This window comes from Oenanthe melanoleuca, chromosome 14, assembly GCF_029582105.1.
Source record: "Oenanthe melanoleuca isolate GR-GAL-2019-014 chromosome 14, OMel1.0, whole genome shotgun sequence".
Taxonomy (NCBI): Eukaryota; Metazoa; Chordata; class Aves; order Passeriformes; family Muscicapidae; genus Oenanthe; species Oenanthe melanoleuca.
In genome coordinates, this window is record NC_079348.1 from 8128002 (window position 1) to 8152115 (window position 24114).

The following is a 24114-nucleotide window of genomic DNA, read 5'->3' on the forward strand; positions in this document are numbered from 1 at the left end:
CGCGGGGGCGGTGCCGGCACCGGGCCCCGAGCGGAGCGGGCCGGGGGCGGCGGGGCCGGGCCGGGCCGGGCCGGGCTCGGGGTGAGTGACGGGGGACCCGCACTGCGAGGGGCCGCGCTGTGCTTGAGGGGCTGTGCTGTCCCCGCTGTGTGTTTGTGGGGTCTGGGGTGTGACCCCCGCTGTGTTTGTGGGGCTGTGCTGTCCCCGCTGTGTGTTTGTGGGGTCTGGGGTGTGACCCCCGCTGTGTTTGTGGTCTGAAGTATGACTCCGTTGTGTTTGGGGGGGTTGTGCTGTGACCCCCATTGTGTTTGGGGTCTGTGCTGTGACCCCCACTGTGTTTGGGGTCTGTGCTGTGACCCCCATTGTGTTTGGGGTTTGTGCTGTGACTCCTGCTGTGTTTGAGATCTGGGCTATGCAATTGTGTCCTGGCTTGGGGATGGGATGTGGCATATTCTGGCTTATTTGGGGGTGGCAGGGGGACAATGTGCCATTGCTTGTGTGTCCCTGGGGACAGGGGGCTAGGGGCTGTGTGTGTCCCCAAGGGTGGTGGGCTGGTGTCTATGCTGTGTCCCCTGGTGACACTGGGCTGGTGTCCATGGCATGTCTCCTGGTGACACTGGGCTGGTGTCCATGCTGTGTCCCCTGGGATGCAGGGACAGGCTCTGTGGTGCATCCCTGGGATTGCTGTGCCCAAGATGTGCGATGTCCATGGGGACGGAGGGACCTGAGGTTGTGCAGGGTCATGTCAAGGGGTCAGGTCCCCAAGGGCCAGTGGGACACTTTCTGGAGGTCATTGTTGTAATGGCCATCCTTGTCTTTGCCGCATCTTTCTCTTGCTGTGGCAGCTTGGATGTTCCAGCACTCAGATTTGTAAATCCTTCCTCTCTTCCACATCGATGGCACAGCACGGTGTGTTTGGCCTTTGCTTTGGGAACAAGCTCACATCCTCCAAAAAGTGTGTGCACGTGGATATACTGCAAAAATCAGGGAGCATTCAGAGCTCCTAGGAGAGGGAGCCCTGTATTCCGTGGGGAGCTGTAGGATGTGGGTGCTGAAGGCAGGAGCAGCACGAGCTCCCTCAGTGTTGGGCTTTGTCCCATGTTTGAAAAGGCTGGAGACACCTGAGCTCTTTGGGAAAGCCCCGGTGTGATGCTGTTATTGGGGTTTTCCTGCTGAAGTATCCCCCTGTTGTGTGTCTGCAGGGCTCAGCGCTTGGCAGCAATGGCAAAGCCTCAGAGCAAGGACTCCGGGCTGAAGGAGAAGTTCAGGAACCTCCTGGGGCTGGGAACATCCCGGGGAAGTTCAAAGTCGTCGGAGGGCAAGCAGACAGAGTTTATCATCACTGCAGAAATACTCAAGGTGTGAGAACAGAGTGGAGTGGGGGTGGTGCCTGGGGTACCTCAGCTGAGGGGATCAGGAGGGCTTGCTCCTTTCCTGGGTTTTTGGGCATGCATTCCGTTTCCTGATCTCTCAACTCATTCACTAGTTAACTGGATGTAGAACTCACCTACTTTGCAGCTCCAGCATTTGAGTTACTTACTCTTTGAGTACTTTGGAGATACTTGTTATGTTGGGTTACAGGGTATTTCCCTGTCCTCTCTTTTTTTACAGTCTGAGCTTGGTGAAGTTTCTGTGGTGGCAGTTTCCACAAGCTTGCAACTGTTTCTGTTTTATGAAAACCTTATGGTTCTGTGGAGATGAAAAATAAAATAATTGATTCCAGTAATTGGTACCACAAGTCTGTAGAAATGTAGTTGGCACACAAGGAGGAAAATGCAAAAAAAAAAAAAAGGGAGAAGGAGACCAGAATTCCTTCTCCCCTTGGAGAAATGGATAAGTGTTTCTGGTCAGATAAACTGTTAGCTTATTTCTCCATTTCTTTCCAGGAACTGAGCATAGAGTGTGGATTGAGTAACAGGATACGAGCAATCAGTCAAATTTGTGAAGTGGCAAAAACCAAAAAAATTGAAGAGGTGAGTTCCAAAGTGTTCAGTGAGTATTGGAAGGATGAAAATTTAAGTAGCAGCTCTCAGACTATCTTAAGAGACTCCTATTGTTTAGAAAGCTTTTTAAAATGGGTGATCCTAGAGGCTGCTTTGTGCTGTAAAAGGAAATTAGTCTGCCCAACCTTCCAGCTCTGGAGAAGAGGGGATGGAGCTTTTGGGCTTCCTGGAAGGAGACAGCTGGGGATATTCAGGGTAGTTCATAGGAGATGATATTTAGAGGGGTTTTCTTATCTCCTCCTGCCTTGGTAATAAGCAGCCCCCAATTGGTTTTGAACTCATCTTGTAGCTGGGTGAAGGCTCCTGCACAAATATTCCCACTTGAAGTGAGTGTGGAATGAGGAATTCCAGTTCCTGGGGTGTAGGGCTGGATTTGGTGTCTGCTGGGCTTGATCTGTGAGTGTCCCTCAGAACAGACAACTCCAGACATGAAACCCCTGCAACTTAATCATGAATTGCCAGAATTCATTGGGAGCTGCTGGCTGGGGATCCCAGGAGGAGCTGAGCTTTCCTGCCTCACACTTTTGGTTTGGTTTTTGGGTTTGTTTGTTCCCAGCACGCCGTGGAGGCCGTGTGGAAGGTGGTGGCTGACATGCTGCAGCCGGAGCGTCCCGCCGAGGCCAGGCACGCCGTGCTCCACCTGCTCAAGTCCATCGTGCAGGGACAGGTGACAGCAACCCCACGGGGCAGGGAACACTCACCTAAACTGGCCTTTGTGCAGGGGGCAAATGGCAAAAGCACCAGGGAGCTCTTCTCTACAAAATCTTCATATTTGTAATTTTGGTTGTGTCTCATAAATGAGAAGAGGAAGCATTTTCCTTTGAAGTCTTGGTTTGACCTCGTAGCAAAACGTTTCATACAACTCATAGAAAGCTGTTCTGGTTTGAGGTAATACTCTTGAGAAAGGGGAAATACTTTGGGTTAAGTTCAGCATAATTCAGCAGATTGGACGTGGTCTTTGCCCAGACCTCCTAGTCCCAGTTTGCAGCTGGTTTTGATGTTTCAGGTATGCAAGGGGTTTTTTGTGAGACATTTCTAGCCTGGCCAAGTTCAGCACACACAAATTCTTCAGATTTCCCAACGTGTTGCACAAACATGGAGCTGAATCAGCCCAAAGTTGTCATTTTCAGTGTTCTGAGAAAGCAGGGGTGGATGCTTATGAAGAGAGTAGGCATTGATTTAACAAAAAAATAATTTCAAGCACGAAGATTACTCAGGTAGACAGGCCTTAACTCCTTTCCTTTTTTTATTTCAAGGGTGAGAGATTAGGCATCCTCAGAGCCCATTTTTTTAAGGTTATTAAGGACTACCCCTCCAATGAAGATGTGCATGAACGGCTGGAGGTGTTCAAGGCTCTGACAGAGAACGGACGATACATCACCTACTTGGAGGAGGAGCTGGGTGAGCATTTCCCAGCCCCTCTTCAGTTTGGTGGGAATAAATCAGAGACATCCAGTGCTAACAGAAAAATGTTAGTGGTGTCATTCCTGGGTAGAAGGTGTATTGTAACAGGGTTTTTTCCTTTTTTTAGCTGATTTTGTGCTACAGTGGATGGATGTTGGGTTGACTTCTGAGTTCCTCCTGGTTTTGGTGAATCTGGTGAAATTCAATAGCTGCTATCTGGAAGACTACGTAGCTGACATGGTCCAGTAAGTTGTATTTTTTAACTCCTGCCTGGTTATTCCTGGTAAATTACAGACAAAGTTGCAGATCAATATGCACTAGCTGGGATATTTTTCATCCCCAGCTGGATCTTTTTTGTCCCAGGTAGTTTTTGACAAATATTTGATTTTCAGTTCTTGTGTGCTCAAATCTGTTTTAGTTTAACATTTAAATGTGTTTTTCCCATTCCCTGTTTGCATTGCTTTGTCTCACAAGGGTCTGTTGCATTACCTGGGCTGCATTTAAGTCTCTCTTTAATTCTATAAAAGAGATTACAGTGCTCAGTGTCCCGTGGGGTGTCACCAACATTGCCACAGGAAGGGCAATGAGGAGTTAAATAACATGGCAATTAACCTGACTGTTCTGGCTCTTTGTAATTTGCCAAAAAACATGTGGAGCAAACAATTCTAATTAAATGTTCTTTCTTAACAGTAAGATCTGCCTCTTGTGCATTCAGACCTCATCATCTATGGACATAGAGGTCAGTGATCTGAGTTTTAGTACTGCAGAACTCTTTGAAGTTCTTTGAAACAGTAACTTTTACAAATAAAATCAGATCATCAGACTCTGGGTTTATTCTCATCTTTCAAGAGAGCTGATGCAATATTATGTTATTTGTAAGCCAGTATATCTGATACACCAATAATTTATTCCAGAGCAAACAGAGAATTAATTAATTTGATAAGTAAATTGACAATGCTTTTTAAAAAGAAAAAAAACCAAACAAACAACAAAACCAAAAATATCATCATCCCTTTTGACTTCCAGGAGATTTCCTGGGTGTGCCAGGTGAGGATTTGACTTGGTTGATTCACAGGGATGTGTCCAACCATTTTGTCTGTCCCTTTCCCAAAGATTTCCTTGCAAGTCCTGGATGCAGTTGTTTGTTACAACTGCCTGCCCTCGGAGAACCTGCCCGTGTTCATCATCACCCTGTGCCGCACCATCAACGTGAAGGAGCTCTGTGAGCCCTGCTGGAAGGTCAGAACCTCTGCTTGAATGAACGAATTCCCTCCTGGGTGAAGTGTCAGACATACCTGTGCACGTCTTCCACCAGTTTCAGCTTGGTTTTAAGAGTAAATTAAAAATTGTTGAAGCAGTGAGGGATCAGCATCTCAGTAGTGCAAGTCGTGTCACATCCATGGGATTCTCCCCTGGTTTCAGCTGGTGTGACAGGCTTCTGTCCTGGCTTGGGAAAGGCAGGACACATTTCCTCCAGAAGCATGGCCAGTGAAATCCATGTTAGGCTGCTGAGTGTTGTAACAGCTGGGGATTGAGGTGTTCTCTCTGGATTTGCAGCTCATGCGCAACCTCCTGGGAACTCACTTGGGACACAGTGCCATCTACAACATGTGCAGGATCATGGAGGACAGGTAAAGGAGGAGGATCCAGCAAATCCAAGGAATTCAGTAAGGTCCCAGTGAGACAGATGAGGAGTCACCAGCCTCAGTAGAACAAGCTGAAGGCCCTGGTGCTCAGAACTGAATTCCCTTTCTAGTTATGCTGCTGAAGTGCTCATTTGGGGCATTTCTGAATTTAATTTGCCTCTGTTTAAAGTTGTGGTGAATGATTTTCTGCTTTTCATGTTTGCCCATTGCTGTGCAAGGCTCTTATGTGTAACAGCTGGGAATTCCTGTTGGGACAGTGAATATTCCTGAATATTGACTTTGTATGCTGAAGTAATTGTGGCAAGGTCTGATGTTCCCTTCCCCCTGTCCTTAGATCCTACATGGCAGATGCAGCCCTGCTGAGAGGAGCTGTGTTCTTTGTTGGGATGGCTTTGTGGGGGGCTCATCGCCTCAATTCCCTCAGGAACTCCCCAACTTCAGTGCTGCCTTCATTCCTCAAGGTAGGCTGGCATGCTGGGGGAACTTTTTAATCTCTTGGACAAATTTAGACCAAAAACTTGGCCTCCTACACCAAAGAGATCTTTCTAGGCCTGGAGGATGAGAGGGAGAAATTGGGTGTGGGGTGAAGCAGGGAGAAATGGTAAAACAAGTAAAACAAGAGAATTTATGTCTGTAGCTGAGGCCTCCTCCTTGAATATCTTTGGCCAGACGAGGAAAGTCAGCATCCTTTCTAGCAAATACCTACATTGTGGGTACTTTAGCTTAAAAAATAAAATACAAAGCAACAACTTTCACTCTTCCCAGTGGGTGGTACAAAAAGTGAGGGAGGGTGTCTTCAGGGGCAGCCCCAGAGCTCTCAGAATCTCCTCATCTGAGTGCCTGAAGCAGGAATTACTGGCTTTAATCCCCCTGTGTGCCTGTAGGATGGGGCTGTGTCTGCCATCTGAGCTACAGCTGCTCACAGGAGAGCAGAACTGCTCTTGAGAAAGTGGTTCTGTGCTGTGTGTTTTGTGTGCACAGACTTGGATGGATTTATCTCAGGCTTCCAGGCTCATTCCCTGATTAACAGGCATTGGAATGCAGAGGGTTTCTGGGCTCTGCTGCCCAAGTGCTCACTGACTGAAGTGCTTTGGCTTCCAGGCCATGACCTGTCCCAACGCAGTCGTGTCCTACGAGATCGTTCTGTCCATCACACGCCTGATCAAGAAATACGGGAAGGAGCTGCAGGCTGTCACCTGGGACATCCTCCTGGACATCATGGAGAGACTGCTGCAGCAGCTGCAGGTGCATCTTGGGCCTGCCTGGGTGTGCTTCCAGTCCCAAGGCTTTGCCAGAAATTGTTTTCCAAATTGATCTGTTTGTGCACTGCAGGGAAATTGAAGCTGAGGAGGGCTTAGCCCAGTTCTCACCACTGCGGTTCTCTGAGTTTTCTGTTTGGATTTAACATTAGCACTTTTTGGCAAGGTGGGACTCTTTCAGGAATGGTTTTGTCTCTTTTTAGGTTCTGGAGAGCCAAGAGCTGAAGTCCATTGTCCATGATCTTTTGACCACAGTAGAAGAACTCTGTGACCAGAATGATTTTCATGGCTCTGAAGAGAGATTTTTTGAGCTGGTGGAAAGATGTGCTGATCAGAGACCAGTAAGGCTTTATTATTGTCCTCGTTTTGACTCTCTTTTGTTACAGCTGAAATTTGAGAGTCCTGAAATAGGAAATGGTCAGAAAATCCCAGCCAGGACTTCCATGAGCCTTATTCCCATGGAGGGGGTTGGAGGAATGGATTTATTATGTTTGCTTATACACTGAAAACATTTTTTGGTTTTTCCATAAAGGAATCTTCTGTGTTAAACCTGATAACATACAGAGCTCAGTCCATCCACCCTGCCAAAGATGGCTGGATTCACAACCTGCAGCTCTTAATGGAGAGGTTCTTCAGGTAGGAAATCATAACTTTGGGAACTTCTTACTTTTAAGAAGCACTTTCAAGTATTTCTTGCCACCTTGTCATGATAGATAATTTTGTTTTCTGAAGTTCTAATGTTCTGAAGTTCTAAGTTAGCTGACAAGTGTGGTAGTCCCAGGGCACAGCACATGAAAGGACTTATTTGAAGTAAGAAAAGCTTTCCACTGAGTTCTTTATGCTGCTTTTTTCTTTTTCTTTCCATTCAAAACTATTCCAATTAACTTAGGCAGTTGTGTTCCACTCCACAGCACTTTGTAGTTCTGACACCAAACAAGATTTTCCTGTTAAGCATTAGGGTTGCATATGGTTATCCAGTATTCCAGTTATCTGGTTTTGAATGGTGCTCCCTAAGGGATTCTGTGCTCTGAAACATCAACACAGAGCAATAACAAACTTCTGTCTCCTCTGTGAAATGCTGCCAAAGAGCAGCTCTTCCTCAGTGCCATGTGTTTGGTTTTAAATTTGCTCACCAGAGCACTTGTTCTTCTGACATGTGCTTCCTAGTTTGGATTGGAAATGGGAAAGCTGCAATTACAGGTCTGCAGAAGGAGTAAAAGCTGAATTAGGATTTGAATTTCCAATTGTTCATGAATCTGATTTCAGATATGGAGACATTAACTGAGGGCTCAGCTGATCTCTCACAGTTACTGTTCCAACTCTGAAAAAGTTTCTTATTTTCCTTTAGTTTTACTTTTCTCCCTTCCCTAAATACCAACAGCTCTATTTTTTTTTTCACTTTGGATTTGCTTTTCCTGTTTTAGGAATGAGAGCCGTAGTGCTGTTAGGATTAAAATTCTGGATGTGCTGTCCTTTGTGCTGAGCATCAACAGACAGTTCTATGAGGTGGGTGTTGTCCTGGGGGTCCCAGCTGAGGACTCAGGTGGGTGGGAAAGCCTTTGGTGGGACACATTTTCCATTTACCAATTTCACATTTTTTCAGGTCCTCTCTGCCTGTGGGGAAGGCTCAGCCCTGGGCTCTAAATCTCACCCACACTGTTTGGGATGCTTGTGGGGGGATTTGCCATTATTTGTCCTTAGCTTGGTATAGGAGTGTGCAACTTGCAGTGGGAGCTGAGGGTTTTGAGGGCAGAACTGGTTTTGTCTTGCCTTCCCTGTTTGAGGCCATTAATTCCAAGTCCATTTTGTTTTGGAAGAATTGGCAGACGATTTGAGAGGTGCAAAGCTGATTTAAAAGCTTCGTAAAAGGATGGGGACTGGACATATTGAGCAGTGACTGGTCTTGGTGCTTGCAGTTTAATTGCTGTCCAAGATGGAAACTGTGAGAGAGGAATTGGGGAAGAGCTCCAGGGATATCTTGAGCTCCTCAGGATGTGCCCAAAGTGCCAGAGGGCAGGAAGGGGCAGAGATGCTCCCTGGATTCCTTCAAGATTTATGAAGACATGAAGCTGTTGGTGTTTCCTCTCTCAAAAACCAAGGTCTAGAAATCCCTTGGCTGTTTGAGCCTGGGCTGTCAAATCTATAGGACAGACAAAAACCAAAGCACTGAAAATTTCAATAAAACTCACAAATACCTGGAGGGATGGCAGACAAATATTTGTTGGATGGAAGAGGAGATGAAGGAATGAAACAGTGAAGGAGCAAGCCTGGTTCCAGAGTTGCTGAGTTCTTTTGTTTGCAATTCTTTCTGTAATGTGGTGAACATCTGACAGCTTAGGAAGGTCTGTGCTCTTGCAGGAAGAGCTGATAAACCTGGTGGTGATCTCCCAGCTGGCTCACATCCCAGAGGATAAAGACCATCAGGTCAGAAAATTGGCCACTCAGCTGCTGGTGGACCTGGCTGAAGGCTGCAACACTCATCACTTCAACAGCCTGCTGGATATCATAGAGAGGGTAAGGAAACCTGCAGGGCTGGCAGCTTTTCCAGCAAGGATGACTTCCTGAGGCTTCCCTCTCCTTCCAGCATGCAAACAGAGAAAGGATGTGCTGCAGGTTTAAACCATGTGTTGCATTTCTCTTTCAAAGGTGGCTGCACATTCTCTGTCATCTCCTTCAGAACTGGAAGAGAGGGACTTGCTGTCATACTCAGCTTCTCTGGAGGATGTCAAGACAGCAGTTCTTGGGCTCCTGATAATTCTTCAGGTAAATGCTGCAGAGCATTAAACACAGATTGTTCATAATACTCTTCTGCTGGACTTGGCTTTTTAGATAACACTTCTCTCACTATTAAATATTCTTTTGTTTAGCTATTTAATATTTTAACTCTTGTTTTGGTCAATCCTTTGAGTTTGAGCACTGTGGGACTGTTTGCTAAGTGTTGTACTTAACTCCCATTGTACAACTCAGATTTGCCTGTGGGGAGGGAGGATGTAGCCATAAATTAGCAGGAAGGAGGAGTTCATAACCTTGACTAGATTTAATAGATCTGTTGTGTTTGGGCAGCATGTCCTGGGCTGTGGTGAAGAGCAGCCTCTGGAGCTGCTGCTCTGGAGTTTTTGCAGAGCTTCCTTCCAGAGCCACCTGTCCATGTTCTGTTGAGGATGAAGTTCTTGCTGCCTTTCTGCTGGAACTGGCAGTGCAGCCCCAGGTTTGTGACAGAGCCCTGGGGCTGGGCTGTGTTTCTGTGCCTGCAGACCAAGCTGTACAGTTTGCCCTCCAGCCACGCCACGCGGGTGTACGAGATGCTGATCCAGCACGTCCAGCGCCACTACCACTACTCCTACAGCCTCCCCGTGGCCAGCAGCATCAGGCTGCAGGTAGGAGCTCCCTCTGCTCCCAGGGCCATAGCTGCACAATCCTCTGGGATTTCTGGGTGGCAGGTGGGGACTGGGTGCTCCAGAGCTTGCAAGAAGTAGAAGGAAATGTTTCTTGGCTCACACGGGTATGTAAATGCAGTGTGACACCAACCTCCTGCAGAACAAGCCATGGCATCTCTTAAAAATCTTTTTGCTCCTGCAAAAAATCTCATGTAGAGGTGGGGGAGTGTTGCAGTGGCTTGGGGTTTGGGTGACTCCTGTCCTCCCTGTTGCAGGTGTTTGATTTCCTGCTGATGCTCCGAGCTGACTCCCTGCACCGCCTCGGCCTTTCCAACAAGGATGGAGCAGTGAGGTTCAGCCCCTACTGCCTGTGTGATTTTGTGTAGGTTCCTCATTGTCTTCAGCAAAAGAATCACAAGGTGGTTTGGGTTGGAAGGGATCCTGGAGCTCATCCACTGCCACCCCTGCCATGGGCAGGGACACCTTCCACTTCCCCAGGATGCTCCAAGCTCCGTCCAACCTGGCCTTGAACACTTCTTAATTTATTTTTTATTTTTAAAAAGCTGTTTTCCAAACTAAATTGTGTTCTCACTGAGCTTAAAGCTCCATCAGTAGCAATCTGCAGTTTTTCTAAATCTTCCTAGACCAGTCTAGGATTGTCTGAACCAGTAACTCATTGGTGAATTGTTCTTACAAATCACTTATCTGCAGAGCTCTCACACATGAAATTTAAGTGCGTGCTCACAAAACTTCCCCAAAAAATGTGCAATTTTTTGCTTCAAACCAGTTCCACACTGAATTTTGATTTGATGATTTGTACAAATCTGGCTAGTTTCAATTTTGTACCTTGTATAAAGTTGTGTAACACACCCCAAAAGATAACTTCCTAAATCAGATAGGAAAATCCTTCACTTGACCAAAGTGGCTCATTGCTGTGTGTCTGCTGGGCAATCCTGTGCTTTTTTAAATTGAAAATGCAGATTCTATTATTCAATCTTTAACCTGGCTCCCAAATAGGGTAGTGCTGTAGGTCACATGAATAAGCTATAGAAATGACACATACTTTTCTCTCTTTCTGTGTTGCAGAGAGGCAGAGAAAAGGACTTCTGAGAAAAAGCCCCCTGGCACCCTGTCCCCACCTTCAGGCAGCCCCAGTGTGCCTTCCCAAGGTGCCACTGTCCGAGTGGGACACCTGCCCTACTCCATGGTCTTTGGGGTCCTCCTGCAGTGTTTGAAGCAGGTATGAACCCTCCTGGCATCTTTGTGTCCTCTCCTTGCATCCCTCTGTCCCTTCCTGGCATCTGTGTGTCCACTCTTGGCATCTTTCTGTCCCCTCCTGGCACCAGCTGTCTGTCAAATTTCAGCCCAGAGTACTTAAATAAAGCCTGAAAAGCAATTTCTACTCCTGCTCAAGATCTGGGTGTGATTGTGCAGCTTCACAGCCACCAGTGGGAGCAGCAGCCCAGCTCTTGAGAAAATAAGCACAGCTTTCATTGCACTGCTTCAGACCAGGCAAGGGCTAAAGCTGTGCTTGTTAAATAAGATCCAGTAAGCCATCCTGTCTCTGAAAGGGCATTTGGAATTAAAGCCTTTCCCACTGCAAGTTTGTGAGGTGTTTTGAGGATTTGTGAATGTTTCATCACCAATGAACTGTAAATAGAAATTGTTCCTGAGTGTGGCATTGGACACAGTTCTGTGCTTGCTCTGAGAGTTAATTGGTGCTGGTGCTTAGGAGAATTGAATTCTGGCTGTCAGATCTCAATATAATTTCTCTTCCAGTTTGTGGTGCCAATATTGCACCTAGAGCTGGGTGACAGACAGGAAGAAACTTGTGACAGCTAAATGCCACTTCTTTTTCTGTATCAACCACGACAAGACCTACATCTGCCTAGGAAATGACACATTGTCTGCAACTTGATTGATCTTCCTTCCAAACTCTAGTGAAATCCTGCAAAAATTTTCAACCTCAACATTTTCTGTCTTTGCAGGAGACAGACTGGAAGGTGCTGAAGTTGGTTCTCAACAAATTACCCGAATCCCTGCGCTATAAAGTGCTATTTTTAACTTCTCCTTGCAACATAGACCAGCTGGCCTCTGCACTGAGCTACATGGTAATGCCACTGAGGCACAGTCCCCAGCTCCTTGGTTTGCTTGGGAATTGCTTGAAGGGGATTTTTGAGTGGGTTTTTCTGTCTTCAGATGAATATTTTAATGATTAGCAGGCTGGTAGGTACAGAACAGGTAATAATGAGTGTTCTTAATGAATGTATATGAATATACAGGCAAGGGGGGCTGTGGGCAGTGCCTTCTGCTGCCTTTCAGAGGGTGTTTTAGTGACTGGCTGTGTGATGTGTCAGCTCACAGACAAGAAGACCACGGACAGGCTCCACGGGACGCCCGAAGGCTTTTCCCGCACGGATTTGCACCTGGCTGTGGTCCCCGTGCTGACAGCACTGATATCTTACCACAATTACCTGGACAAAGCCAAGCAGGTAATGGAGGTGAAAGGGTGTAGGGAGGGCAGAGCCTGCAGAGCATTGTTTGGTCTGTGAGCTCTTTAGGAAACAGAAGTGCAAGGTAACAGTTCCCTTTGCTGTTGGGAAATGCTGCATCTGCTGAATTTGGGCTGAAAAAACACTTTGCTGACCCCATGTAGGATTAACTGTGGGTTCACTCCTCACCTGTCCCCCCTGATAGGTCACTGTAACTTTATCCTCTGCAGTAAGACCCTTCTAAACACAACATTTATGTTAAATCAGAAACTTAACATCTCAACTACCTACTTAACTCGAGTCCCCAATAAAAGTTTGGCCTGGGGTATGTGAAGGAATATTTAAAGCTCAGTGTTAGTTGCAGCAGGGGTGCCTTGCAGGGTATTCTGGGGTGCTGGCAGGACTCAGGAGGTGTCTCAGGGTGTTCTTTGGTGAGTGTTTCTCTGCTCTCCAGCGTGAGATCGTGTACTGCCTGGAGCACGGGCTCATCTACCGCTGTGCCAACCAGTGCGTGGTGGCACTGTCAGTCTGCAGCGTGGAGATGCCCGACATCATCATCAAGGCACTGCCCGTCCTCATCGTCAAACTCACCCACATTTCTGCCACAGCCAACATGGCAATCCCTCTGCTGGAATTTCTGTCGAGTAAGTCGTGATGTTTTCTTCCCTGTTTCTGTAGTTGGGATTTTTGTGTGGAATATGAGGGGGGGTTGATGGTGTTGGTCATATGGAATGCGCTGTGATGCCCTTGCTCAGGTTATAAATGTTCCATCAGCTCATTTGTTACAAATTTTCTGTATGAAGCTCTTGCACTGAAGAGAGAAACACTCTGTGTCATGCAGCCATATGGAAATCTTCTCCTTGTATGATGTGATTTTAACTTCCATATCAGTGATCATTCACAAAAAAAAACAAAAAATGAGAAATTAAACAGAGTTAGGATGTTGAAGGGTTATGTTGAGGCCTCACCTGTGCTGCTTTTGCTGTTGGACTGTTGCAGCTCTGGCCAGGCTGCCTCACCTGTACCGGAACTTCGCGGCAGAGCAGTACGCCAGTGTCTTCGCCATCTCCCTGCCCTACACAAACCCCTCCAAGTAAGGCCACAGCAATGTGCTTCTGTCTCATCTGGGAAATTGAGAGCTTGGAAAGCCTTCTTTTGTAGTTTTTTGGCTCAAGGTTATTCATAGGATGTTGCTCATTCTGGTGGCATCAGGCTTTTCCTGAAGAACGGATATTTCTGCCCTGGGAATGTGGGCAGGCCCTGGCACAGGATGCCCAGAGAAGCTGTGGCTGGATCTGACCAAGGCCAGGTTGAACAGGGCTTGGAGCACCCTGGGATAGTAGAAGGTGTCCCTGGGGGTGGAACTGAATGATCTCTAAGATCCCTTCCCACCCAAACCATTTTGTAATTCCATGATACAATTCTAGCTTATCATCACCTTGGACAAAAAGCTGTTCTTCATGAACAGAATTTTTGAAGGGTTTTTTTCCTTTGCACTTTGAGCAGGTAAGGAGCAGCTGTGTGTGCCAGGCTGAGCTGTGGGTTTCTCTGCTGTTGCAGGTTTAACCAGTACATCGTGTGCCTAGCCCACCACGTGATCGCCATGTGGTTCATCCGCTGCCGCCTGCCCTTCCGCAAGGACTTTGTCCCCTACATCACCAAGGTAATGGCACTGCTCAGCCCACCAGCACTCAGGAGAACTGACAGCTTAAAACCTGATCTGAGACCTTCAAAGGTTCTCTTTGAAGCAAGCAGAATCCTAGTTTTCTTGTCAGCATCTCTGTGAATTCTCGTTCTTTGGCCGCTGGTTGCAGACTGTCTTGGTTTGAAGGACAAATGTCTGCTAAGAAAGGCAGGACCCTCTCTTGAAATGGAAAATATCAACCCCCTCCTTCCAAATTATTACAATTTTGAAATTAAGGGGCTCTCAGGCAAAGATATGGGAATAGGTATAACAGTTCCTTACTAGGAAAAATTGAAATAGAAATACAGTATTACCCAAAAAAAATTTAAAAAAAACAAACCCAAAACACTGAGAGAGACAGAACACAACCTGACACCCCATCAGTCAGGGTGTTGGTTGCAGTCCCATTAAATCCTCCTGCAGTGACAGATATGGTTCAGTTGAAGCAGTTTCCTCTGAAGGTCCAGGGATGCTGTGGAAGGGTCCAGTTTTCCTCTGGGATCCAGTGGAAAAGGCTGCTTTGGTGTTCCAAATCTCGGTTTTTATCTAGGTGAGAACGGCTTGGCTCCTCCCCCTGGCTGGAGCATCTCCCAATGGGATGATGTAATGTTATCAGTCATGCACTGGGACTCAATGGCCATTAACAGAAGATATCTCCTGGAGGGAGGATGGGCTGTGGAAAAGATAAAGAACACTGCCCCACCTGTTTTTAACAGATGGCCCATTAACAGCAGATATCTCCCATGGAGATAAGGATCACTGTCCCACCTGGTTTAACAGCTGGTGACAGAATCCATACTTTTGGCTTGCAAAGCAGGATGTATCCAAGACACAGACTTTGAGCTTCATGTTGTCACCTCTTGTCCCATGGCAGGGCCTGCGCTCCAACGTGCTGCTGTCCTTTGATGACACCCCAGAGAAGGACAGCTTCAGGGCTCGCAGCACCAGCCTCAATGAGAGGCCAAAGAGGTAAATTCTGTTTGACCCCAGCAGGGTTTGGTGTCCCTGTCACTCACCCCTTCCCTGCGTGTCCCTGCAGGGGGCTGGGTGCAGTGATCCCAGTGTGGCAGTGCAGTAAGCAAGCAAAGTAAACCTCTTTAGGTCAAAGACTGAGCTTGGGGAGAGGCTGGGATCCTGTCCTGCAGGCCTGGCCCCACCAGGGCCCTTTCTGGTGTTCACTTCTGAAAATCAGCAGTAGTGTCAGGTTGGGGAGTGTCAGTACAGTGTTAGCAGAGATAACAGGAGAGGGTGATACCAGAGATAACAGAATCCCATGTTCATATGGGTTGTGTGAACTCCTTTTGATGATTGATCTGTAACCAGTCATTTCCAGATGATTGCTAGAGAAATGGTTGTGATCAACCACCTGGATAAATTAGTGTTGTGTTTTTCCATGGTGTTCCCAGTCAGGCCAGTGCACTGCCTGGCACACAGCTGCTTTCTGTCTGTCTGGGTGTCTTCATACCTTTTTTTTTTTTTTTTTTTTTTTTTTTTTAAGCCATCATGACAGTTTTAGGCAAAGCCTTCAGAAGTCACAGTGTTTCTTGCCAGCAGTCATTCAAAGTAACATTTGTCAGGGGAGGATGATATTCCTTGGAAGGCATTTAGAGTTTCTCCAATGTCCTTTTACCTGCAGGGATTACCTAAATTGGTTCACTTAACTTGCTTCAGTGTTGTGAGCAGTGAGCACATGGTGGCATCTGAGCCCTGGGGAAAGTGCCTCTACTTCACCTGCAAGGCTGCAGCAGAGCCTTGCAATGCAGAAACACCATCCCTGCCCTACTGCTGCAGCTGTAAACCTTGTGTTGTGTTTCATCTCTCCCATCTCCTCCTCTTTCATCCAGAAACTTGGAAGAGGAGCTTTTTGACACTCATCTCTCCAATTAGAATTCCAACTAATCTTTTTTTTTTTTTTTTCCTTTTTTTCCCCCCTAAAAAAACCTGTTAAATTCTACCAGGTTGGAATACTACTGTCTCTTAAAGGCTTTTGCTGGATCACTGTCCACAGAAATCTCTGCTGAGGAGTGTGGCTGTACTCAGGCAGTGCCCAAAGCACTGGAATTGCAGGATGCCACTGCCTCTGGGTCTGGCTGGGGCACAGATTCTGGCCAGGGCACAGAGAAAAGGCCTGGAGCAGATTCCAGTTTCCTTGCCTGAGAAGCTTTTGGGCTTGGTTTTCACTCCTGAAGCCCAAAGAGAGTTTCCCTGCCATAGCTGAGGTACTGGGTGTTCCAAGGGATGATGATCCCAGCAGTTTCCCAGAGCTGCTGATGTCCTGATGTTGGTGTAGCTGATGATCCCTGAGCATGAGCCTGTGCTCCCTGCAGCAGTTGTGGACAAAAGTTATCTGGGAAAGGTTGTTGGGAGAAGGACAAAGAAATTCTGCTCTCTCCAGGTGGCAATCTGAGATGTAAGAGCTCACCAAGAGAATGATGGCAGATAAACTGTGTTTAGAAACAGCCAGAAGGGTTAAATTAGTGCCTGCATTTTATCCCTGGGGATGGGAGCTGCTGGACCAACTGTTCTGCCCAAATTAGCCCCGAGCCTGGCATGCATCTCAGTGACTAATTAAAGTGCCTCCTGGATCTTAATTGCTGTCATCTCCCACGTGTGCCTGGCACTTGCCAGTGTGAACAGAAATTTGATTTCTGTGCCAGCTCAGAGCCCAGGGGGTTCCCTGGAGGCCGGGCTGAGGCAGCTGGGGTGGCACAGGAGCATCCCCAGGGGGTGTTGGTTGGCTCTGCAGTGAGGCAGGGTCTGGAACAGGGGGCTCAGTGTCCCCAGGGCCTCGAGCTGGGCTGAGGGCATCTCTGGGAGCCCCTGGCTCTGTTGTGACTGGGGGGAAAGCTCAGCTTTGGGCCAGGCTTAGTGGGGACAGAGATGGGTGACGTGGTTCCTGTCTCTTATTAAAAACTGCTGTGACCTAGCCCAGGTAAAGCATTGTAGGAGCTGTGCAAGCCCTCAGGTGTCGAGTCATGGTGAGTTGGGGCAGCACAAGAGAGGGTTGAACTGCACAAAGCTCCTCAGCCTTGAGGAATTTGTGCCCAGGGAGCCCTCAGGTGCCCTTGCCTTTGCTGAACAGCCCAGTATTCCAACTCTCATTTCAACCAGTTTTTTTCTTTTAACTTGTACTAATTTCATTTGTTTTGTAGCACATTTAAAATCTTGTTTTCAAAATGTGGTTTGTCTTTTTAATGCTTTCAGCTCTGCTTGTTTGTGTGTTTTAATTTTTTTTTGTTTCCTTTTTTTTTTTTTTTTTTTTTTGGCATTTGTTTTATTTTCCATCACCCTCCGGGATCCCCCAATATTGACCCTGTGACTGTGACCTTTCAACCTACATCCCTACAATGGTTTCCTCCCTTCTGTGACCTCTTTTGGGGCTTGGTGCTTCTCCACATAGTAGTTTAAGACTAGCCAAAAATGCAAAGCAAGGCTTGAATAACTCTCCTCCAGTGAAAGAGCTGAAAGAACCCTCTGCAGTTGATGCCTTCCGATCCCGCAGCATCAGTGTGTCTGAACATGTGGTCCGCAGGTAGAGGCACTTTGAATGGGGACAGTCCAAGAGCAGCTGGGCCCTTGGAGGTTTTGCTGCAAGGGAGGGTGGAAGCAGGGTGGATTTGCATGTGGGATGCTTGCATGACTTGGTTATCCCATCAAAAACCAGCCTCAGCCACGGGCGAAGGTTTTGGGAAAGAATCCCGAGGCTTCCCCAGGCCACGTCACACCCTGGGTGGCTGTGGTCACTTTACCACGTTCTCTGCTGCTTTAGCAATGAAAGATTCTGTTTGCACAGTAAAGGGGAAGGGGAAAAAACCCCAAACCAACCAACAAACAAACAAAAAAACGCACAAAAAAAGGAAAAAGTTTGCATTCTGCACAAGTGACAATCCTGGGTACAACTCAATAAAACTTGAGCCTCCCAAGCAGGAATTTGCTTCAGGAGAAGCTCTAGAAGCTCTGCAGAGTTATGGAGAGCCCTCCTTTCAATCTAGGAGGAATAGTTCTGGCCTCAGTTTAGGATTTGTTCTTCTGAAGGAGCTGATGGAGTGTTCTGGTGTCAAGAATGGTGCCATGAAAAACCTGGATTTGTCTTTCCAGAGAGCAGTGAGGGGTGGGTGTGCTTAGCCCTTATGAATTGCTGCTTTCACAACTGAGGAAAACAAGATTGGATTTCAGAGACTGATTGACAGGTTTTGATGGCAAGCATTGATCTGCTCCAATGAAAGATGTGAAATAATCAATGCCAGTTTTTAAAAACATTTCTGGATCACTTCCCTTAAGTGTTAAACTGTTGAACCTGAAGATTTGTGCCTTAACATGTAGGATTGCTGTCAGTTGAACTTGATTTGGGTTTTTTTGCTTATTATTTTGGCCCTATATGGTGTTTAGGGGAGAGAGGGTGAAGTGACTGAATTGCGATTATAGTTCTGACACTTCATGTTATGGGAGAGATCCTTCCCTGGGAGGGTGGGAGGCCCTGGCACAGGGTGCCCAGAGAAGCTGTGGCTGCCCCTGGATCCCTGGCAGTGTCCCAGGCCAGGTTGGATGGGGCTTGGAGCACTCTGGTACTGGATGGGCTTTAAGGTCCCTTCCACCCCAAACCCTCCCAAGATTCTCTGATTTCCTCATTAATCATGAGGGGATTTTCTTCTCTTGCATTTCTATGTACATGGTAGCAATGAAAAGTTCAGATAATTGCTCTTAATGAAGCCAAAGAAGTTGCCACATGATAAAAATGTTGGCTGTACCTCAGCTTAGTTTGTATTACAATGACATAAGGAGTTGTCTTTATAAAATAGTCCAGTCCAGCCTAAAACAGAAATGGTTTTAAACTGCTTTGCTGATTAGAAGAAAGACCTTCTCTCTGTTCTTGTGCCAATTTCCTGTTCAGAGTGCAATTTTTTTTCCTGTTTCAAGTTAAATTAGGTTTTACCTAGCTATTGAATTTGGAGGGGAAAAAAACAATATATGGAAGAGATGCAACAGAGAAAAAAGCAAACCACAGGATTGTAAAGTGAAGTCTGGAGTGCCCCAGTTTCTGGCTCATGGGCAACCTGCTGCCTGGGAAGCTGGTGCTGCTCATGGGATGCTTGCCCTCACATAGATTAGGAACTCAAAGCTGCCACTCACTCCTTGCTTGGTGCACTTGCCCATGGGCCACCAATATCAGAGAGCACTGGCCTGGCCAGCTGGAGCCCCTCCAGAGAAAACACACATCCTGCAACGCCAACCTGGGAAGCACAACACGAGGCTGGTCCCAAAATCTGTTTCCCAAGGCCTGGGTTTGATGGCTGGCACGTGCATGCACAGCAGGGGCTGCATCCCCCGTGGGTGGGGACAGGGACCTGGTGCCACCTGAGCTGTCACCTGGGCACTTTCTCTTGCAGCCGCATCCAGACATCCATCACCAGCTCGAGCCTGGGCTCTGCAGATGAGAACTCCATGGCTCAGGCTGATGACAACTTGAAAAACCTGCACCTGGAGCTGACAGAGACCTGCCTGGACATGATGGCTCGATACGTCTTCTCCAACTTCACCGCGGTGCCCAAGAGGTCAGACAGGGACCAGGGACACGTGGGTGGGATCTGGGTTCATGTTTCACTTCATCAGGGGAAAAATGTTGGGATTCTGGCAGGCTCAGGATCTGAAGGCTTTCCTGAAGCCTTGCCTTGGCTACAGAGGAGGTGAGGTGAGGGAAGACTGGAAGTGGAGAGGCCTTGGAGCCCCTTTCCTGTGTCTAAAGGGGCTCCAGGAGAGCTGGAGAAGGACTTGGGGCAAGGGACGGAGGAACAGGACATGGAATGGCTTCCCACTGCCAGAGGGCAGGTATTGGGAAGGGTGGTTTTTCCTGTGAGGGTGGTGAGATTCTGGAATGGATTTCCCAGAGGATGTCCCATCCCTGGAAGTGTTCCAGGCCAGTTGAACGGGGCTTGGAGCAACCAGACAGTGGAAGGTGTCCCTGCCCGTGGCAGGGGTAGCACTGGATGGACTTTAAGGTTCCTCCCACCCCAAACCATTCTGTGGTTCTGTCAAATCTACTGGAGAGAAGCATCCTTTGCCTCATCCTGGCCCAGTCTGGAGGAGATGCCCTGAAGGTCTGGGAGCAGAGCTTTGCTCCATGTCCTTGCAGGATAATCCCAGGATTATCTCATCCATCATCCTGGTGAATAAAAGGGGTGTTGGCAGCCATGGGGAGTGGCACAAAAGCTGTGTAAAGGAGAGGAGGCAGCACCTCCAGCACTAGCTCTGGTCTCTGCCTCCTGAGGAATCTTCACCCCCATTGTGTTCCAGGTCTCCTGTGGGTGAGTTTTTGCTGGCTGGAGGAAGGACCAAGACATGGCTGGTTGGTAACAAGCTGGTGACCATCACTACAAGTGTTGGAACAGGGACAAGGTCCCTGCTTGGTCTGGACTCTGGAGATTTCCAGAGCACCCCAGAATCAAGGTAGGTGTTGCTCCCATTTCTAGAAATCTCCACCTGACTAAGTAACCTAAACCACTGCTACACCTTTGTAGTGTTTCCTCTTGGCATAACAGGAATGTTTTATTTGTCCAGCATGGCTGATTCCTCCCTCAACATCACCAGTATCTCCTTTCCTACAGCTCTGACCCTGTTCTGCAAGTGAGGCAGACCAAGGAGGCTCCAGCCAAGCTGGAATCCCAGGCTGGGCAGCAGGTTTGCAGGAGCTCCCGCAGCAGAGTCCGATCCATGTCGGGTGAGTTCCCATCCTGGGCTCTCCCAGGTCCAGCTGCCTCCTGTGTCTGAGCTAATTTGGGATCTGGAGCTCTCTGGTGTTTAATGAGGAGCAGGAGCTGTTCTCCTCCTGCTCCCCTCTGTTTGCAGGAGAGCTTTGGTGATCACATAAATTGGTTTATAAGGAGCACAAGGACCATCAAATTCTCTTTGTGGTTTAAGCCCACCCAGGTGCTCACTTTCTCCCCCATGAGGGGATGGAGGAGAGAATTGGAAGGGGAAAAATAAGAAAATTCGTGGATTGAGAGAAAACCAGTTTAATAATTAAAATAAAATAATATTAACAATAGTAATTGTAATGGCAAGGGAAATAAAATCAGGATATTTTCTATTCAGCTGCTAGAGGAGCTTAAAAGCCTCATTCTTGAGATATTTTTGGGGCTAACTGAGCATGTCTCTCCCTTGGATTGTGTCTGTCCTGCCAGGTGGCCATGCCTTACGTGTTGGTGCCTTAGACAGCTCAGCCTCCCATTTTCCCAGTGGCTCAGCTTCCCAAGGGACACAGGGCCCTGCTGCTCCTGCAGCCCGCCCAGACAAGGCCAGTCCTGCTCCACAGACAGACCTGCAGAAGGAAAAAGCCAACTTGGCAGCCTATGTGCCACTGCTGACCCAGGGCTGGGCAGAGATCCTGGTGCGCAGGCCCACAGGTGGGTACCTGAGTGTGGGTGGGATCCTGGGGGGAACCAGAGAAAAAAAAACATATTTCAATGGATCCATATTTGGAGTAATTTAAATGGATTATGGAAAAATGGGTTATATTGGAAAATCCGTATTTGTAAGTGGATCTGTTCATGGCTTACTGCCTTTTGGAACTACAGAACCGTGGAATGGGTTGGGTTGGAAGGGACCTTAAAGGCCATCCAGAGCCAGCCCTGCCATGGCAGGGACACCTTCCACTGTCCCAGAGTGCTCCAAACCCCATCCAGCCTGGCCTGGGACACTCCCAGGGATCCAGGGGCAGCCACAAATCTGGGCAGCACAGTTGTGTTTACTCACAGGAAAGGAATAACAATCTGTTCAAGGTGAAAATGCTTGAACACCAATGTGTTCCATGAGATTAGGAGGAGTTACCTGTTTCATGAGAAAATGACTGACCTGGTATTAATTAGGACACTTGAGAGTTTTGGATCTGCTGCAGCAGTGAGATACCAGGGATGGGTTTTGAGGAGCTTGGGGTGAAGTGCAGGGCACTGGGGAGCAGCAAATTAATCAAGTTATTCTACAGAACAACCAAGAACTTGTTCTGTTCGGATTTTGTATCTGCAAATTCCAAAACAATTAGATGCAGATAAATTTTCAAGTGGAGCTGGGATGGCTGGGAGTACTGACCACATCCCCCATTGTGTGGTGCAGGCAACACGAGCTGGCTGATGAGCCTGGAGAACCCGCTGAGCCCCTTCTCCTCAGACATCAACAACATGCCCCTGCAGGAGCTCTCCAACGCCCTGATGGCTGCAGAGCGCTTCAAGGAGCACCGGGAGACAGCTCTGTACAAATCCCTGTCCGTGCCCTCCTCCAGCCTGGCCACGGGCACGGCCAAGCCCTCGCTGCTGCAGCGCTCCAACACAGGTGGGGGCTGCTGGCAGGGCGGGACAGCTCGGGGCTCTGCTGCCTCCTGCAGGGCTGCTGGAGCAGCTGGGAGCATGGGGGGCCAGCAGTGACAAAGGGAATCAGTTCTTGTCCCCAGAAGTGAAAAATTTCCTTCCTCCTTGCTTCTGCTGGCTCATGGGGGAAGAGGAGGAGTTGTAGGGGAGCTGCTTTGGAGGAGTCGTGTGTTTGGTGTGTTCCCCAAATGAAAATGAACAAAGTCATGGATCTGTTCCCTCTCCCACTTGTTTGGGGCTGATCTGGGCATCCCACTTGTGGATGGATCTTTCCATGCAGTGTTTCCATTTCCATTTGTCTTGATTTTGGGAGTGTGTGTCAGGTTCCTGGGGCATGGCCTGCTCCAAACCTTGCCAGCCAGGAGGAGTTGGTTGCCTCTGGCTTTTACAGCAGAATGCAAATCCTGTTGGGTTTACCCACCTCTGAAAAGGATTGTTCAGCCTGCAGTTGAACCACTTGAGTTTCATCTGCTGGCCTGATTTTTAACACAGTGGCCAAGGATTTTCACTCTATTTAATGTGGTGCTAGTTCCTCTTAAAAAGCTGTTGATTCTGAGAGATTGGTGTTGACCAACAGCTGCAATGTTTAAAGCTTTCTGCAGTCCCTGCTCGAGGTCTTGTCAGTGATATCCAACACTGAGGCTCTGAGCACTGCAGGAACCATCAGAATTGAGCATGGTACCAGCAGACCAGGCTTAGCTGGGGAAAAATGGGATGGATTGTCTGAAAATCTGGTAAAAATGCCAGTTTTCAGCTTTAAGCAGTGCAGGGTATGTTTTAGTATTTCAAAACATGTGAATGAAAAATTGGAATAAAAATCAAATCATCACTTCTTACAAACAAAAAATTATTTTCCATAAACACTTTTGTGACTCTAAAATTTTGTGGTATATGGAGCTAAGTGGAGAGCTGAACCCACACCACCTGAATGCCACTCCTGTGACAGTCTCAGAGTAATTTTGGCCACATCCTTGTTAACCAGACTTGCTGGAGCTGGCTGACCAGTGACTGGAAGAAGTTTTTGCTGCCAGACTCTCAAGTGCCTGTTCTGTCTCTTTAGAGGTTAAACCTCTATGAGCCTTTACCCGGATTTTTCAGGCTCTTCTGTGGGTTTAAAAGTGACCTTGTGCAGGTCAGGAAAGGCTCAGCCTGGTTTCCTGTGTGTGCTGGGATATCAGGAAGGGATTTTCTGTTCCTAAGCCTCACAAAATGCATTCTGCAAAGGGAGCAGTTGGAGCCTGCACTGTTGGATGTGTTTTTTCCTCCTTATTTGTGTTAAGACCTTGTGCCCTTAAAGTATCCCTTTGGCATCTGGTGAGCTTATCCCAGCTTGTTCTTTCCTTTGTTTCATTTATTTATTTGTTTGTTTTAAACTAGGCTCTTGGTTACATTTTAAACTCTGTGCTTTTTAATTTTTTTATATTTTTTTCATATAGTCTCTCCTTCCTTTTGATGTAGCTGCTCACTTGATTTCCCTTTGCAGTGGCCTCTTTCTCTTCCATGTACCAGTCCAGTTGTCAAGGGAAGTTGCACAGGAGCATATCCTGGGCAGGTATATTTATATATCTTTAAGGAAAAAACCAACCAAACAATATTGCCATAGAAGAACACCTCTGATTCATAGAAAATGTATCCCTCATCCCTCATTTTCCCCTTCCATGTCTCCTGTCTGTCCCCAGTCTCATCACTCTCAACAAATGGGATCTTGACTAGCATGAAGAAGTCCAAGCCAGATCCAACATTTGCAAGTGCAGACAATTCCTTAAAGCAACTTTGCTTTTAGCTGGGGTCACTTGTGAGTCATGAGGCCAGTGTTAAATGACCTGTCAAAACGTGGCTGGGTTAATTAATTCTTCATTTTCAGCTTCATTTTCCAATTGGCTTTGTGTTCT

General features: G+C 47.5%; 1 protein-coding gene across 6 annotated transcripts in view; it reads left to right on the forward strand.

Moving 5' to 3' along the window:
• Positions 1-18: 18 nt before the first annotated feature.
• TSC2 (TSC complex subunit 2) overlaps positions 19-24114 on the forward strand; it is a 33928-nt gene continuing 9832 nt past the window's right edge. Inside the window, exons 1-32 of one of the 6 annotated variants that reach the window (XM_056503849.1) lie at positions 19-81; positions 1203-1359; positions 1887-1973; positions 2560-2670; positions 3260-3404; positions 3535-3652; positions 4098-4146; positions 4521-4646; positions 4965-5038; positions 5388-5514; positions 6155-6298; positions 6516-6653; positions 6845-6948; positions 7737-7818; positions 8671-8826; positions 8959-9075; positions 9567-9689; positions 9965-10071; positions 10776-10929; positions 11678-11800; positions 12047-12181; positions 12636-12825; positions 13181-13274; positions 13742-13844; positions 14740-14834; positions 17266-17397; positions 19253-19417; positions 20157-20309; positions 20468-20580; positions 21044-21265; positions 21972-22187; positions 23706-23774. In XM_056503849.1, the coding sequence (XP_056359824.1) occupies positions 1222-1359; positions 1887-1973; positions 2560-2670; positions 3260-3404; positions 3535-3652; positions 4098-4146; positions 4521-4646; positions 4965-5038; positions 5388-5514; positions 6155-6298; positions 6516-6653; positions 6845-6948; positions 7737-7818; positions 8671-8826; positions 8959-9075; positions 9567-9689; positions 9965-10071; positions 10776-10929; positions 11678-11800; positions 12047-12181; positions 12636-12825; positions 13181-13274; positions 13742-13844; positions 14740-14834; positions 17266-17397; positions 19253-19417; positions 20157-20309; positions 20468-20580; positions 21044-21265; positions 21972-22187; positions 23706-23774 (3910 nt within the window). In that variant the 5' untranslated portion in view covers positions 19-81; positions 1203-1221. The remainder of the gene's footprint in view (positions 82-1202; positions 1360-1886; positions 1974-2559; positions 2671-3259; positions 3405-3534; positions 3653-4097; positions 4147-4520; positions 4647-4964; positions 5039-5387; positions 5515-6154; positions 6299-6515; positions 6654-6844; positions 6949-7736; positions 7819-8670; positions 8827-8958; positions 9076-9566; positions 9690-9964; positions 10072-10775; positions 10930-11677; positions 11801-12046; positions 12182-12635; positions 12826-13180; positions 13275-13741; positions 13845-14739; positions 14835-17265; positions 17398-19252; positions 19418-20156; positions 20310-20467; positions 20581-21043; positions 21266-21971; positions 22188-23705; positions 23775-24114) is intronic. The other 5 variants (XM_056503844.1, XM_056503845.1, XM_056503846.1 and 2 more) reach the window with 5 other exon arrangements.